The sequence below is a fragment of the Rhinatrema bivittatum genome, chromosome 8 (genome assembly GCF_901001135.1).
Source record: "Rhinatrema bivittatum chromosome 8, aRhiBiv1.1, whole genome shotgun sequence".
Taxonomy (NCBI): Eukaryota; Metazoa; Chordata; class Amphibia; order Gymnophiona; family Rhinatrematidae; genus Rhinatrema; species Rhinatrema bivittatum.
In genome coordinates this window covers 178,794,128-178,807,003 of record NC_042622.1, presented here as the reverse complement: position 1 = coordinate 178,807,003, position 12,876 = coordinate 178,794,128, and the positions used below count along the sequence as shown (strand labels likewise).

At 46.8% G+C, this 12,876-nt stretch overlaps 1 protein-coding gene and 1 long non-coding RNA gene across 6 annotated transcripts in view; one reads left to right on the top strand and one right to left on the bottom strand.

Moving 5' to 3' along the window:
• The window catches only part of LOC115096678, a 58,165-nt gene extending 57,770 nt beyond the window's left edge, over nt 1-395 (bottom strand). The window contains exon 1 of the long non-coding RNA XR_003858126.1: nt 214-395. This is a non-coding gene — a long non-coding RNA (uncharacterized LOC115096678). The remainder of the gene's footprint in view (nt 1-213) is intronic.
• The window catches only part of MYO19 (myosin XIX), a 152,479-nt gene that overhangs the window by 2,557 nt on the left and 137,046 nt on the right, over nt 1-12,876 (top strand). For 4 of the 5 annotated variants that reach the window (XR_003858125.1, XM_029611651.1, XM_029611653.1 and 1 more), the window contains exons 2-4: nt 630-765; nt 5,590-5,738; nt 6,129-6,242. Coding sequence is in view for 3 of the 5 variants with exons in the window: in XM_029611651.1 (XP_029467511.1) it covers nt 630-765; nt 5,590-5,738; nt 6,129-6,242 (399 nt within the window). In the remaining 2 variants the exon portion in view is untranslated. Of the gene's footprint in view, nt 1-628; nt 766-5,589; nt 5,739-6,128; nt 6,243-12,876 lie in introns of those variants that run through there. The other variant, XM_029611652.1, reaches the window with a different exon arrangement.

Genomic DNA, 12,876 nt, shown 5'->3' with positions numbered 1-12,876 from the left:
AGAAACAGTTTTTTTCCTGGCCCCTAAAAATTATTGACTGGTGCCTAAATGTTCCACCCCAATCATACATGAGAATTCCAATTCAGAAAATGCATACATTATTGTGAAAGGTTAGAAATGGTTTTAAATGCAGTTCAGTCTTTTATCTGTTTTGAATAAGAACTTGGAAATAGCATTTTCATGGAGACTGGATGCCAGAGTTAAAATACTAACCTTTTCTGCAGCCATGCTCATGGATGAATATTAAGAGAACAGTAGTTACGGTATCGAGGTACCCATGAAGGTCTCCATTCTACAATAATATGGAAAATGTGTAAAATGCCTTATACTAAATCCCTATGGGCAGCATTAGATATCCCTTGAGCCAGCCCAAATGTTATGCAGAGAACACCCCCCACCCCGGTTCAGTGATTTTATAAGGTTAAGGTGTTTGAACACTGGGCCATTTATTAACAAATTCCTACTGTTTGTTCAAATGCTTCCGCACCAGTGACCTTCAGCAGAGAAAAGATGACGATAGAAACCAACAGTGCAGTTGACAATGAAGCTTATTGTACTTGGAGACTGGTGGTGTAACACCTAACAAGTTCTTTAGCTCCTCCCTGTGTTGTTTTGCTTGTGTATTCCAGGTGAATGGCCTTAAGAGAGAGCCTTTCTGTCTGAAGGAGCCTTACCAAGAAGAGGTGAAGGACTTTCTGATTAATGAAGATGAGCTGCATCTGTTTGACGATCTCACAAAAGTGAACCCAGTGACCACTGCAACAGGTGTAGCACCGCAGTTTAACCTTGTGCTCACAAATGAGGGTAGTTTTTGGGAACATCAGATATGCCAGACCAAAGCTCCACGTAGTCCTGCACCCTGTCTCTTGTTATGGAATTCCCTGCTCACAAGAGAAGCTGTCTGACACAATTGATTTAATGTCTTATGCCTTAAGAACTTTAGTGATTATATTTATTTCAAAGTTCCCTGTATGTACCCGGATCAGTTCAGACTACTGTGTTTTGCCTCCCTTCCAGCAGATGGAGACAGAGAAAAATTTGAAGAGCACCCCCTCTTAACATGGTGAGCCACCTGCGTCCCTTCAGTATTTCTCTATCTCCAGCAGATGGAGGTGGCAGAACCTGCGGTCTGATCTTTGACTTTTTTTTTTTTTAAACAAAGGGGGTGGGGGGCTCCACCCTTCTCAGCCAATTCTTGATCAAGCAGGACAATAAAAAAAAAGAAAGAAAGACAAGGAGTGCCGTTTCTCCCAATGGGTAGGCAGGTCCTGGTGGGACCATTCCCCCTGGTTGCAGGCAGATCAGAGCTAGGGGTTGGAGGCCCTATCAGCTCCATTGTCCGGTGAGACACTTGGGGTGAGTACCAGTGGTCTAGTCCTTCCCCCTTGAAGCTCCATTCCTCTGATAAGGCCGTTAAAAAAAAAAAAAAAAAAAAAAAAAAAAAAAAAAAAAGTCGACGATCTGTTTTTATTTTTGGCGCGTCTCCCTGCTGGCTCTGCAAGCTTGCTGCCACTTTGATCCTCCCAGGCTCCAGCGGCAGTTTTTGGAATTTTTTTTTCTTTCCTTGTGTGCCTCCCCCCTCACCAGCCATGACGCGTGCGATGTGATGCACAGCCTGCAGGGAGCTGGCTATGTGGCTTTCCCACAACGGCCTTTGCTCTCGATGCCTTCCTGGCAGGGAGGGTCTGTCAAGAGCGATGGGGAGCCCTTCAGCTAGGTTCCACAGTGTGGGTAAGCAGCTGAACGATCGGGGGAATCTGACCCATTCCCGCTGAGTGCAGGAACAGCAGCCATATTAGATTCCTTTGCTGCCCCGGCAACCCGAGCAGCAGGGGATGGGGACCTCCCGCCTCAACTTTCTCCTCCTGCCTTGAGCCCTGGGAGTCCTCAGGGCTCATTGCCAGACTCCCCCGATGACTTGGTGGCCCCCCCCCCTGGGGGGGATTTGAAGGGTCAGCCCTTTTTTACTGCGGACTTTGTGCTGTTAATGCACAAAGCTTATATGGCTAGCATGTCCCAGCAGAGCAAATCAGGGGCGCGTACTCTGACTGAAGAGCCTCCACCTCAGAAAGTTCCCAGGTGATTGGAATCACCAGGGGGATTCATAAGATCCAAGGTCCCTTGCCTTGAAGGGATCAGGGGGCTCCTGCCTTGGGGGCCTCGGACCTGTTGGATCTCCTGGCCCTGGACCCTCCCCTGGCTCCTCCCTTCATTGGGTTGGGTCAGGATGAGGAACCAGAGAGTCAGACTCTTTGCCAGCTGGAAGATCTTGGGGCCATCATTCCGGTTTCCCCGAGTGCAAGACCGGGAGATACTCCATCTATTTTGTGGTACCCAAAAAGGAAGGCTCTTTCCATCCGATTCTTGTCCTAAAGAGGGTAAACAAAGCTCTCAAAGTGCTACATTTTCGTATGGAGACTCTGCGCTCAGTCATTGCAGTGGTGCGTGCCAGAGAGTTCTTGGCTTCCCTGGATCTAACGGAGGCATATCGGAATCCACAAGGATCATCAAAGATTTCTGCATTTCATGGTCCTCGGGAGGTATCAGTTTCGGGCCCTCCTGTTCGGGTTGGCTACCTTCACCAAGGTGGTGGTGGTGGTGGCGGCGGCGGTGGCAGCCCTCCGGCGGGAAGGAGTACTGGTTCACCCATATCTGGACGACTGGCTAATTCAGGCGAAGTCGGAGGACCTTTGCAGGCTGGAGGTAGCAAAGTATTATATTGCCTGAGTTCTCTCGGTTGGGTCATCAATCATCCCAAGAGCCATCTGCTTCCTTCCCAGGTCCTGGACTTCTTGGGAGCGTGATTCTTTACCCAAGTCTGCAAAGTCTTCCTCATGCAGGAATGGATTGTCAGGCTGACATCTCAAGTTCAACATCTCTTGTCACTACCAGTGCTTAGGGTCTGGGATTACTTGCAGGTTCTTGGCTCTATGGCGTCCAATCTGGAATTGGTCCCCTAGATCTTTGCTCGTATGAGACCTTTACAGAAGCTTTGCTTTCCCGCTGGGATCAGATGTCTGAAGAGTTCCAGGTTCCTTTGCCACTCACGGAATCTGCCAGATCCAGTCTTGGTTGCTGGCTTGTCCTCAACCACTTGAAGTGAGGTGTGGACCTGGAGATTCCTCAGTGGGTGATTGTAACCATGGACACCAGTCTCTCTGGTTGGTGTACCGTGTGCCAATCTCAGTCGGCCCAGGGCCAGTGGTCACTGGAGGAAGCGCAATGGTCCAACAATCGCCTGGAAACAAGAGCGGTGTGCTTTGCATTGCGGAGGTTTCTTCCTCTTGTCCACCATTGGGGCGGTATGAGTCTTGTCAGAGAATGCGACGACTGTGGCCTACATTAGCCGGCAAGACGGAACAAGGAGTCGTCCAGTAGCCTGAGAAGCTGATGGCCTGGGCAGAATGACATCTAGCCATGTTGGCAGCCTCTCACATAGCTGTGGTTACAACGTGCAAGCGGACTTTCTAAGTCCGGACCCCGGAGAGTGGGAGTTATCCTTAGAAACAATGACACTCATCTCTCGCTAGTGGGGCACTCCTCATTTGGACTTGATGGCGACTCAGAAAAATGCAAAGGCACCATGCTGCTTTAGTCGCAGAAGGGAACATGGGGTGGAAGGGGTAGATGCCGTAGTCCTTCCTTGGCCCCGCGACATTCTGCTCTATGTGTTTCTCCCATGGCCTCTCATAGGCAAGATTCTGAGAAGAATAGAAGCTCACCTGGGGACGGTTATCCTCATAGCTCCGGAGTGGCCCCAGAGACCATGGTTTGCGAACCTTGTCAACCTGGCGGTGGATGGTCTTCTGCACCTAAGTCATCTTTCAAACCTGCTGCGTCAGGTCCGGTATTTTTAGACCAGGCGGATTGCTTTTGTCTAGCGGCCTGGCTTACGAGAGGAGGCAATTGAGAAAGAAAGGGTATTCTGAGGATGTCATATCTACTCTCTTACTGGCGTGGAAGACCTCTACTTCTCTAACTTATGTCCGGGTGTGGAAAGTCTTCGATTCTTGGTGTGGCGAGAAAAGAGTCCTTCCTCGTCAGCAAGGGGTTATCCTTTAGTTCCCTTTTGGTGCAAGTTGCAGCTTTGGGATGTCTTAGAGGCCAGATTGAAGGGGCATCTCTGGCAGCACATCCTGATGTAGTACGTTTTCTGAGAGGGGCAAAGCACTTGAACCCTCCGGTCTGTTCCATTTGTCCTTCTTGGAGTCTCAATTTGGTGCTCCGGGTGTTATGTGAACCTCCTTTTGAGCCCCTCAAGAAGGCTACCTTGAAGGATTTAACCCTCAAGACTGTGTTTTTGGTTGCTATCTGCTCCGCTAGGAGGGTCTTTGAGATTCAAGCCCTTTCCTGTTGGGAACCTTTTTCTACAGTTTTCTGATTCCGGGGTATCGCTCAGAATGGTTCTATCCTTTCTTCCAAAGGTTGTCTCGGCCTGCCACTTAAATCAGTCAGTGGAACTTCCGGCTTTTCCGGGTTTAGATCAAGATACCCCTCACGCTAGAGAATTGAGGCTTCTAGATGTCAACGAGTTCTCTTGCGTTACCTTGAGGTTACCAATGCTTTTTGGGTTTTGAGTCATCTTTTTGTTCTGTGGAGTGGCACTAAGAAAGGACATAAGGTGTCTAAAACTACCATTGCTCATTGGTTGAAAGAGGCTATCGCATCTGCTTATATTTACTGCAGACGACTGGTTCCGGATGTCTAAAAGCTCATTCGATCCGGTCACAAGCTGCTTCCTGGGCAGAGAACCAGTTGGTATCTCTGCAAGAAATCTGCAGAGCAGCGACTTGGAAGTCTCTGCACACTTTTGCCAGACATTATCGTTTGGACGTCCAGGCACCGGATGTTGGCAGTTTTGGGAGCAGTGTCATTCGAGCGGGACTCTCCAGGTCCCACCCCAGTTAGGGAAGCTTAGGTACATCCCAGCAGTCTGGACTGATCCGGGTATGTACAGGGAAAGGAAAATTTGGTTCTTACCTGCTAATTTTCATTCCTGTAGTACCACGGATCAGTCCAGATGCCCGCCCATTTGGGGGGGGGGGGGGGGGGGCTTCAGTGTTGAGAATCTGCTCTGGTTTTTTTCTGTTCACAGCGATTTTCTGTCTGATTTCGTACATACATAAGAAATTGCCATGCTGGGTCAGACCAAGGGTCCATCAAGCCTAGCATCCTGTTTCCAACAGAGGCCAAACCAGGCCACAAGAACCTGGCAATTACCCAAACATTAAGAAGATCCCATGCTACTGATGCAATTAATAGCGGCAGAAGATTACAGAATACTCCTTACATGTACATAGTTTTGGTGGTGTTCTTGTCCTTGCTTGATCTAACCATTGGTTTTAAATTGGTTGTTCTGCTTTGGTACTGTTTTTATACTGAAGGGACGCAGGTGGCACACTATGTTAAAAGGGCACACTGCTGGAAGGGAGGCAAATCCCAGCAGTCTGGACTGATCCGTAGAACCACAGGAATGAAAATTAGCAGATAAGAACCAATTTTCCTTTACACACACACACACTCAACTTGGCGCTAAAGGAAAGTTCTCTACTGAAATGTGAATATCTCTGTTTTTATTTTTCCTCGCAGTCTTGAAATGTTTGCAGGCAAGATATGCAAGAGAGGTGTTTTACACAAATGCTGGTTGTACTCTGGTGGCTATCAATCCCTTCCAGTTCGTATTTGACCTTTACTCACCCGAGCTCATGAGGGAGTATCACACAGCACCTCGGCCTTGGGTGAGAGCTGGTTTTATGTCTGTATCTAGAATCTGCTTCAGTCAGCGCTAGGCTTTATGTACCAATAGTATTTCCCCTTTAAATGCGTGGTCCATGAGTTTCTGGACGTGTCCTTGTTTTGAGACTCCTAACTGAATACATTCTGGGCCTTGTTATCCTGAATGAGTGTGGTCCTGATTTTCTACATCATCCCCAGTTCATCCCAGCCTAAAGCTGAATCACCAGGAGCAGAATGCACTGAAACCATGATCAGAAAATTGGGGCGAGAGCAAAATTCTGTTGACATGGAAATAAAATGGCAACGTTGTACAAGTAAAACAAGACTTAAAAAAATAAAACATGTCAGGTCTCTCCAACTTTTTCTTCAAGTGGTCTTTTGTTTTGTTTTAGGAATTAAAACCACATATCTTTATTGAAGCAGAACAAGCTTACAGAAATGTGCAATGCCAGATTGAACCAGTTAACCAGTCTATCATTGTTAGTGGGGAGAGTGGTGCTGGAAAGGTAAGAGGCAGGCTTGAATTTGTACTCTTCAAATATGTCTTAATTATGGATTGACATCCCTTCTGCAATGAGCAAAGGAATAAGTGGTGAGAAATGAAAATCCAGGAGAGAGGTGACTGCTTTCTGTTGCTGCTTAAGATAAGAGAGTGGCTTCCATAGCTCTGCTGCAGTCTGTGCTTTGAAGTCAAAGGGTTGCAACTTCAGATCATGACATTTGTCTTGTTGGAATGTAGAAGTGTTTGGACAACCCTCATGATGAGGGGGTGACAAACTTTAGTCGTCAAAGGAAACAAATAGGCCTGGATTTCATAATGAATATACATGAGGTGATTTTCATGTTCTGTTTCAATGTAAACCGATGTGATCTGTATTTCATACAGGAACACCGGTATATAAAAACCAATAAATAAATAAATGAGGTATATTTGCATGCACTGCCTCCATTGTATGGAAATATCTCTCATGCATATTCATTGCAGATATCCCGAAAACCAGACCTGTTTGTGGCTCCTGAGAGCTGGAGTTGGCCACCTCTGGAATAGTAATTTGGACTTATTTTGCACCTTTGTGTCTATGGCAGTTGTGGCACTTCGGAAATACAACTTACACCACATTTATGGAGCACTGACTACACTGTATCTTCCAGGCAGATGTGAGCATAGAACTGTCGTGGTTGTCATTACTAATCATGGTAGTAGCCAGTCACAGCTGGGTAACTGAAGCAAAGAAAGTTATATGTCAAAGGTCAGAGCAAAGATTTCAGTTTCCCACGTCCCAGGACTCATAGCGTTCTGTTGTAATTGTGACTGCTCAGATGACTACAAATTTTACTGAATATCCAAGTGACCACTACCACTATCCCATTGTCTTGAGGCAAAAGGAGCAGAGTGATGAGGAATCAGAACAGGCCTTCAGCAGAAAATTGTAGTCACGGTCTAGAAATGACCTTATAGTGGAGCCAAGGTCAACCAGGTGCGACTTGAAAAACAAAAGGGCAGATGTGACTTTCAGCTGCTCCTGGACTGTTGTGTCCCACAAGCTGTGATATTTAAGATTAGTGGGAAAGTAGTTGTGATGCGTTCTTGTTCTGTGCAATACTTCTTGATGCTATCTGGGGAAAATGAAAAGCTGTCCTTGAAAAGCAGTCAGGTCTTTCTGGTTGCCAGCATCACTACAGCTTTGCGAAAGCTTTCAAACTCTTTTTAGGTTTACAGACTGACAGCGGAGTTGGGAGGAGGCAAAAGGGGCTGCAGGAGTGGAAACAATGATTGATTCTTTTATTTCCAATAAAGTTATTAAAATAATTAAAACTAGACAGTTGGTCAGTGGTCTCTCATCAGAGTTCTGCTGCCCTCTTTATTGCATTGCTAACCATGGATAAAGTTTTTGTGAAAAAATCTGAGCAGACTAAAATAGTGTGATCTAAGTTGTTTGGGGAGTCAAAGTGTAGCATAGACAGAACTGTGAAATTTGCTTCCATTCCTCATCCTTTACTTGGTGACCCTGACTGAGCCAAGCATTTAACTTTCCAGTACCTCACTTTAGGCTTTTTTTTTTTTTTTTATAAACTCTTTTTATAGGTTTTTCAACACATACAAGAAAAAGAAACAGTAATCAACACAGCATACAATACCAATGGCGTCGCACTAACAAAAACAACCAAAAGCTTAGAATAGTAAATAGGGGTATGTTCCCTGTGCGTACCCAGATTAGTCCAGACTCCTGGGTTTTGCCTCCCTTCTACTAGATGGAGACAAAGAAATTTTCACAGGCACCGCCTTATAACCCAGTGTGCCACCTGCCGCTCTTCATTATTTCTCTGTCTCCAGCAGATGGAGGTGGTGCAGTCCATGGATAAACTGAATCCGTTGCCGGAGGACATTCTGGAATTGCTGAAGATTCCTATGGTGGACACGTCAGTTTCGTCAGTCACAAAGAGGACTACTATTCCGGTCGCTGGAGCAGCAGCTTTGAAGGATTTGCAGGATCGCAAACTGGAGGTCCACCTCAAAAAGATATTTGAAGTCAACGCGCTTGTCATCAGATCTGCAGTTTGCAGCAGTTACATGCTGAGGGCCAGTTTGCAATGGGTCTAATAGTTGCAGAGCGCTAGGGATCTACCGCCTCAAGAAGCAAAGCAAGCGGAGCACTTGGAGGCTGCAGTAGCTTGTGGAGCAGCTGCTTTGTATGACCTTCTGCGTACTTCATCCAGAACCATGGTGTTGACTGTCTTGGCATGGAGGCTGTTGTGGCTGCGTAATTGGGCAGCGGACATCTCCTCCAAGACGCAGCTCAGGAAGTTACCTTTCAAGGGAAAGTTCCTCTTTGGTGAGGATCTTGAGCAGCTGATAAAGCAACTGGGAGAGAATAGAGATGCGGCCGGCCCACTCCTCAGTTCCGCTCATCTAGGGTCGACTGACTCCTTTACCAGGAGTGTGCCAAGATCACTTCAGACCAGTGGGTTCTAAGTGTGATAGAACATGGTTACGTGTTAGAATTTGCTTGTCCGCTCCGCAGTCTGTTCCTCGTGTCTCCCTGTGGCTCCCTGGCAATGAAGCATGTCGTCCAACAGACCATCCTCCGATTCTAGGAGCTCGGGGCCATTGTTCCCGTTCCCCGCGCAGAAGAAGGCAAGGGGAGATATTCAATCTATTTCATAGTGCCGAAGAAGGAGGGGAACCTTCCATCCGATTTTGGACTTGAAGAAGGTCAACATAGCTCTCAAGGTGCCCCGTTTTCGGATGGAGACTCTATCGGTAATAGTGGCAGTGTGCAAGGGAGAGTTTCTGGCCTCCCTGGATCTGACGGAGGCCTACTTATACATTGGGATTTGCAGGGATCATCAAAGATACCTCAGGTTTATTATTCTCTGGCAACATTTCCAGTTTTGCGCCATCTGTTTGGCCTGGCCACAACTCCCCAGACCTTCACCAAGGTGATGGTTGTCGTGGTAATGGCCTTGCGGAGAGAGGGCATTTTGGTCCATCTCTATCTGGACAACTGATTGATACAAGCAAAGTCAAAGGAGTTGTGCATGCAGGCAGTAGACGTAGTGTTGCTCCGCCTCCGCTCTCTGGGCTGGGTGGTCAACCTAGCCAAGAGTCACCTCACTCCTTCTCAGATCCTGGAGTTTCTCGAGGCCCGATTCGATACTTGCTTGGGCAAGATTTTCCTCTCTGAGGAGAGGATTCTCCAGCTACGAGCCCAAGTCCTGAACCTGTTGCAAACTTGAGTGCCCAGGGTCTGGGACTATTTATAGGTTCTGGGATCCATGGCGTTGACCTTGGAGCTGGTCCCATGGGCGTTTGTGCACATGAAATCTCTATAGAGTGCGTTACTGTCCCGTTGGAACCAGTTGTTGGAGCAATCTCATCTCCAGCTCCCGCTTACGGAAGTCGCTAGGTCCAACCTCTCGTGGCGGCTTGCTCCAGGCCATTTGGAATGTGGTGTGGACTTCAAATTTCCTCAGTGGATGGTGGTGACCACCGATGCCAGCCTCTCCAGTTGAGCTGTATACCAGACCCAAGTGGCGCAGGGCCAATGGTCCATGGAGGAGGCGACTTGGTCGATCAATCGCCTGAAGACGAAGGTGGTGAGGCTGGCTCTGGAGAGCTTTCTCCCCCTTCTGTGTAACTGGGTGGTCAGGGTCCTGTCGGTCAATGCGATGACGGTGGCTTGTACCAACCGGCAGAGAGGAACCAAGAGCCGTGCGGTAGCTCTGGAAGCGGAGATGCTAATGACCTGGGCGGAACATCATTTGATTGTGCTGTGGCATCCCAAATTGCGGGGACCTCCAACGTTCAGGCAGATTTTCTCAGCAGTTAGATCCTGGAGAATGGGAGTTATCAGTGAGCGCCATGGCCTTACTCTTCTGCAAGTGGGGCCAGCTGCATATAGGCCTAATGGCAAACCGGGGGAATGCCAAAGCGGAGCGATTCTTCAGCCGCAGAAGGGAGCACGGCGCAGAAGCCGTAGATTTGCTCGTAGCCCCTTGGTCTCAGGATGTTCTCCTTTGTATTTCCTCCCTGGCCCCTGATCAGCAAGGTGATCAGAAGAATAGAAGTTCATCCGGGCCGGGTGATCCTGGTAGCTCCGGAGTGGCAGCTTCAACCGTGGTTTGCGAATCTGGTAAACCTAGCAATGGACGTACCCCTGTGGCTCAGTCATCTCCCAAACCACCTGTGCCAAGATCCTATATTTTTTTGATCAAGCGGATCGCTTTTGTCTTGCGGCCTGGCTTTTGAGAGGAGGCAGTTGAGGAAGAAGGGTTATCCGGCGGGTGTCATTTCTACATTGTTGCGAGCTCAGAAACCCTCCACTTCCATGGCGTATATTCGGGTTTGGAGGGTCTTTGAGTCTTGGTGCAAGTCGCAGAATTCTGATCCTCGCCGAGCCTCGGTGACCATGATCCTATTTTTCTTAGGGTCTTTTGAAGGGTTTATCTCTCAACTCTTTGAAGGTTCAGGTTGTAGCCCTAGGATGCCTAAGAGGCAAAGTTCACAGTTCTTCCTTGCGGCTCATCTGGATGTGATAAGTTTCCTTAGAGGAGTGAAACATTTGTGTCATCCTGTCCGTAAGGTGTGTCCTTCATGGAGCTTGAACCTGGTTCTTAAGGGCTTGCGTGAAGAACCCTTCAAGCTACTTAAAGCCACGTTGAAAGATCTGACTTTAAAGGTTTTGAAAATGTTCCTTAGAAATAGGAAGGTCTCCTTCTATGGAGCTCAGATTTGGATATACCCTGATGTTGTAAAGATAACACAACAGCGTAGAAAAGAATTTCTTATTATGCGAGAGAGGGTTCTTAGTTTAGGAGCCTGATATGTATTGAAATATCCTAGCGAGTGTTGTGTTTAGATATTTGGAATAACAACTATGTATTTTTTGAATCAGAGCAGCTCAGGGAATTCTTGACTGGATAATCTCAAAATAGTTCTAGAATGGGATTGACATAATAAGTAAATAGGTTGCTCTCCTATTGGATTTCTTTGTAATAATGGATATGTGAATTCGCTCTAGTTAATTCTTAGCCCCCCATTTTCTTTTATTTAGGTACATATATTTAAGCTAATTGTTTAAAAAAACAAAAAACTTTGAATGGAAATTTAATATGTATCTGAGAAATTTCTGTTTAGCTTGATGTACCGTGTTCCAATTAGAACTATTACATGTAATTATGTGAAATTTTGAAAATTAAAAAAAAAAAAAAGGCAGTATTCTTGGTAGCTATTTGTTCCACCAGGCGAGTCTCTGAGCTTCAGGCATTGTCCTGTAGGGAACCATTTTTGAGAATCTCAAACTCTCTGGAATCTCTTTGCGAATGGTCCCGTCTTTTCTACCAAAGGTAGTCTCAACCTTTCATCTTAGTCAGTCTGTGGAGCTTCTAGCTTTTTCAGACCTGGATTTCAGTTCTCCTTATGCCAGGGATTTATTTGAGACACCTGGACGTCAGAAGAGCTCTATTGCGCTATTTGTAAGTAACGAATAATTTCTGATTGTTGGACCCTCTTTTTGTATTGTAGCATGGAGCTAAGAAAGGGCAGAAGGCTTCAAAAGCTACGATAGCGGGTTGGTTAAAGGAGGCTATTGGCGCCACCTATATCTGTCGAGGTCGCCCCATCCCGGAGGGATTGAGGGCTCATTCTACACATTCGCAGGTGACTTCATGGGTGGGATGTCAATTGGTTTTCCCTCAGGAGATTTGCAGGGCGGCTACTTGGAAGTCTTTGCACACATTTGCCAGACACTACCACCTGGATGTTCAAACCATGGACGTTGGCAATTTCGGCGAATGTGTCCTTCAAGCGGGACTCTCGCAGTCCCACCCTGGGTAGGGAAGCGTTGGTACATCCCAGGAGTCTGGACTGATCTGGGTACATACAGGAAAAGAAAAATTGGTTCTTACCTGCTAATTTTCGTTCCTGTAGTACCACAGATCAGTCCAGATGCCTGCCCACTGCAGAGGTTCAACTTTTTTGGGTGAGGGTGTAACTAAGGAGAGACTGCTCGACTGGTATTGCGTCTTACTTGCTTGATCTATGGCATGCCCTTCTGCAGCCTTTATGGCAAAATTAATTTTTTTTTGTGTTCTTCATCCTCTGCTCATTGTGGGGTTTGGAGATAAAATTCACATGTTCAAGATTGTTTAGTTAGTAAGTTGTTTATCTGCTTCGGTACTAATAAATACAGAAGAGTGGCAGGTGGCACAGTGGGTTATAAGGCAGTGCCTATGAAAATTTCTCTGTCTCCATCTGCTGGAAGGGAGGCAGAACCCAGGAGTCTGGACTGATCTGTGGTACTACAGGAACGAAAATTAGCAGGTAAGAACCAATTTTCCTATAGGTCTTACGCAACAATTTAACCATCAGCTCAACCCGCCATTTGTATACTGAGCTGTGTTGTGCTGCCTCCCAGATTCCTCTCTAGTCCTTAGCATCCAGGGAAGTGCCTAGATCTTTATTCCATTTATCTGTTAAGGTTTGCAGAGACAGTCCCAGATGTCCCCAGAAGAATTTCTCCCCTTCGTGGCCATAATGCCCTTGGTCTGGGCCTCTGGGTCACTAAGGTAAGTTTCCATACCATTAGGAGATTGCATAGGTACTGAGAGATCAAACCTAGCAACTAAAGCATTTCTTAA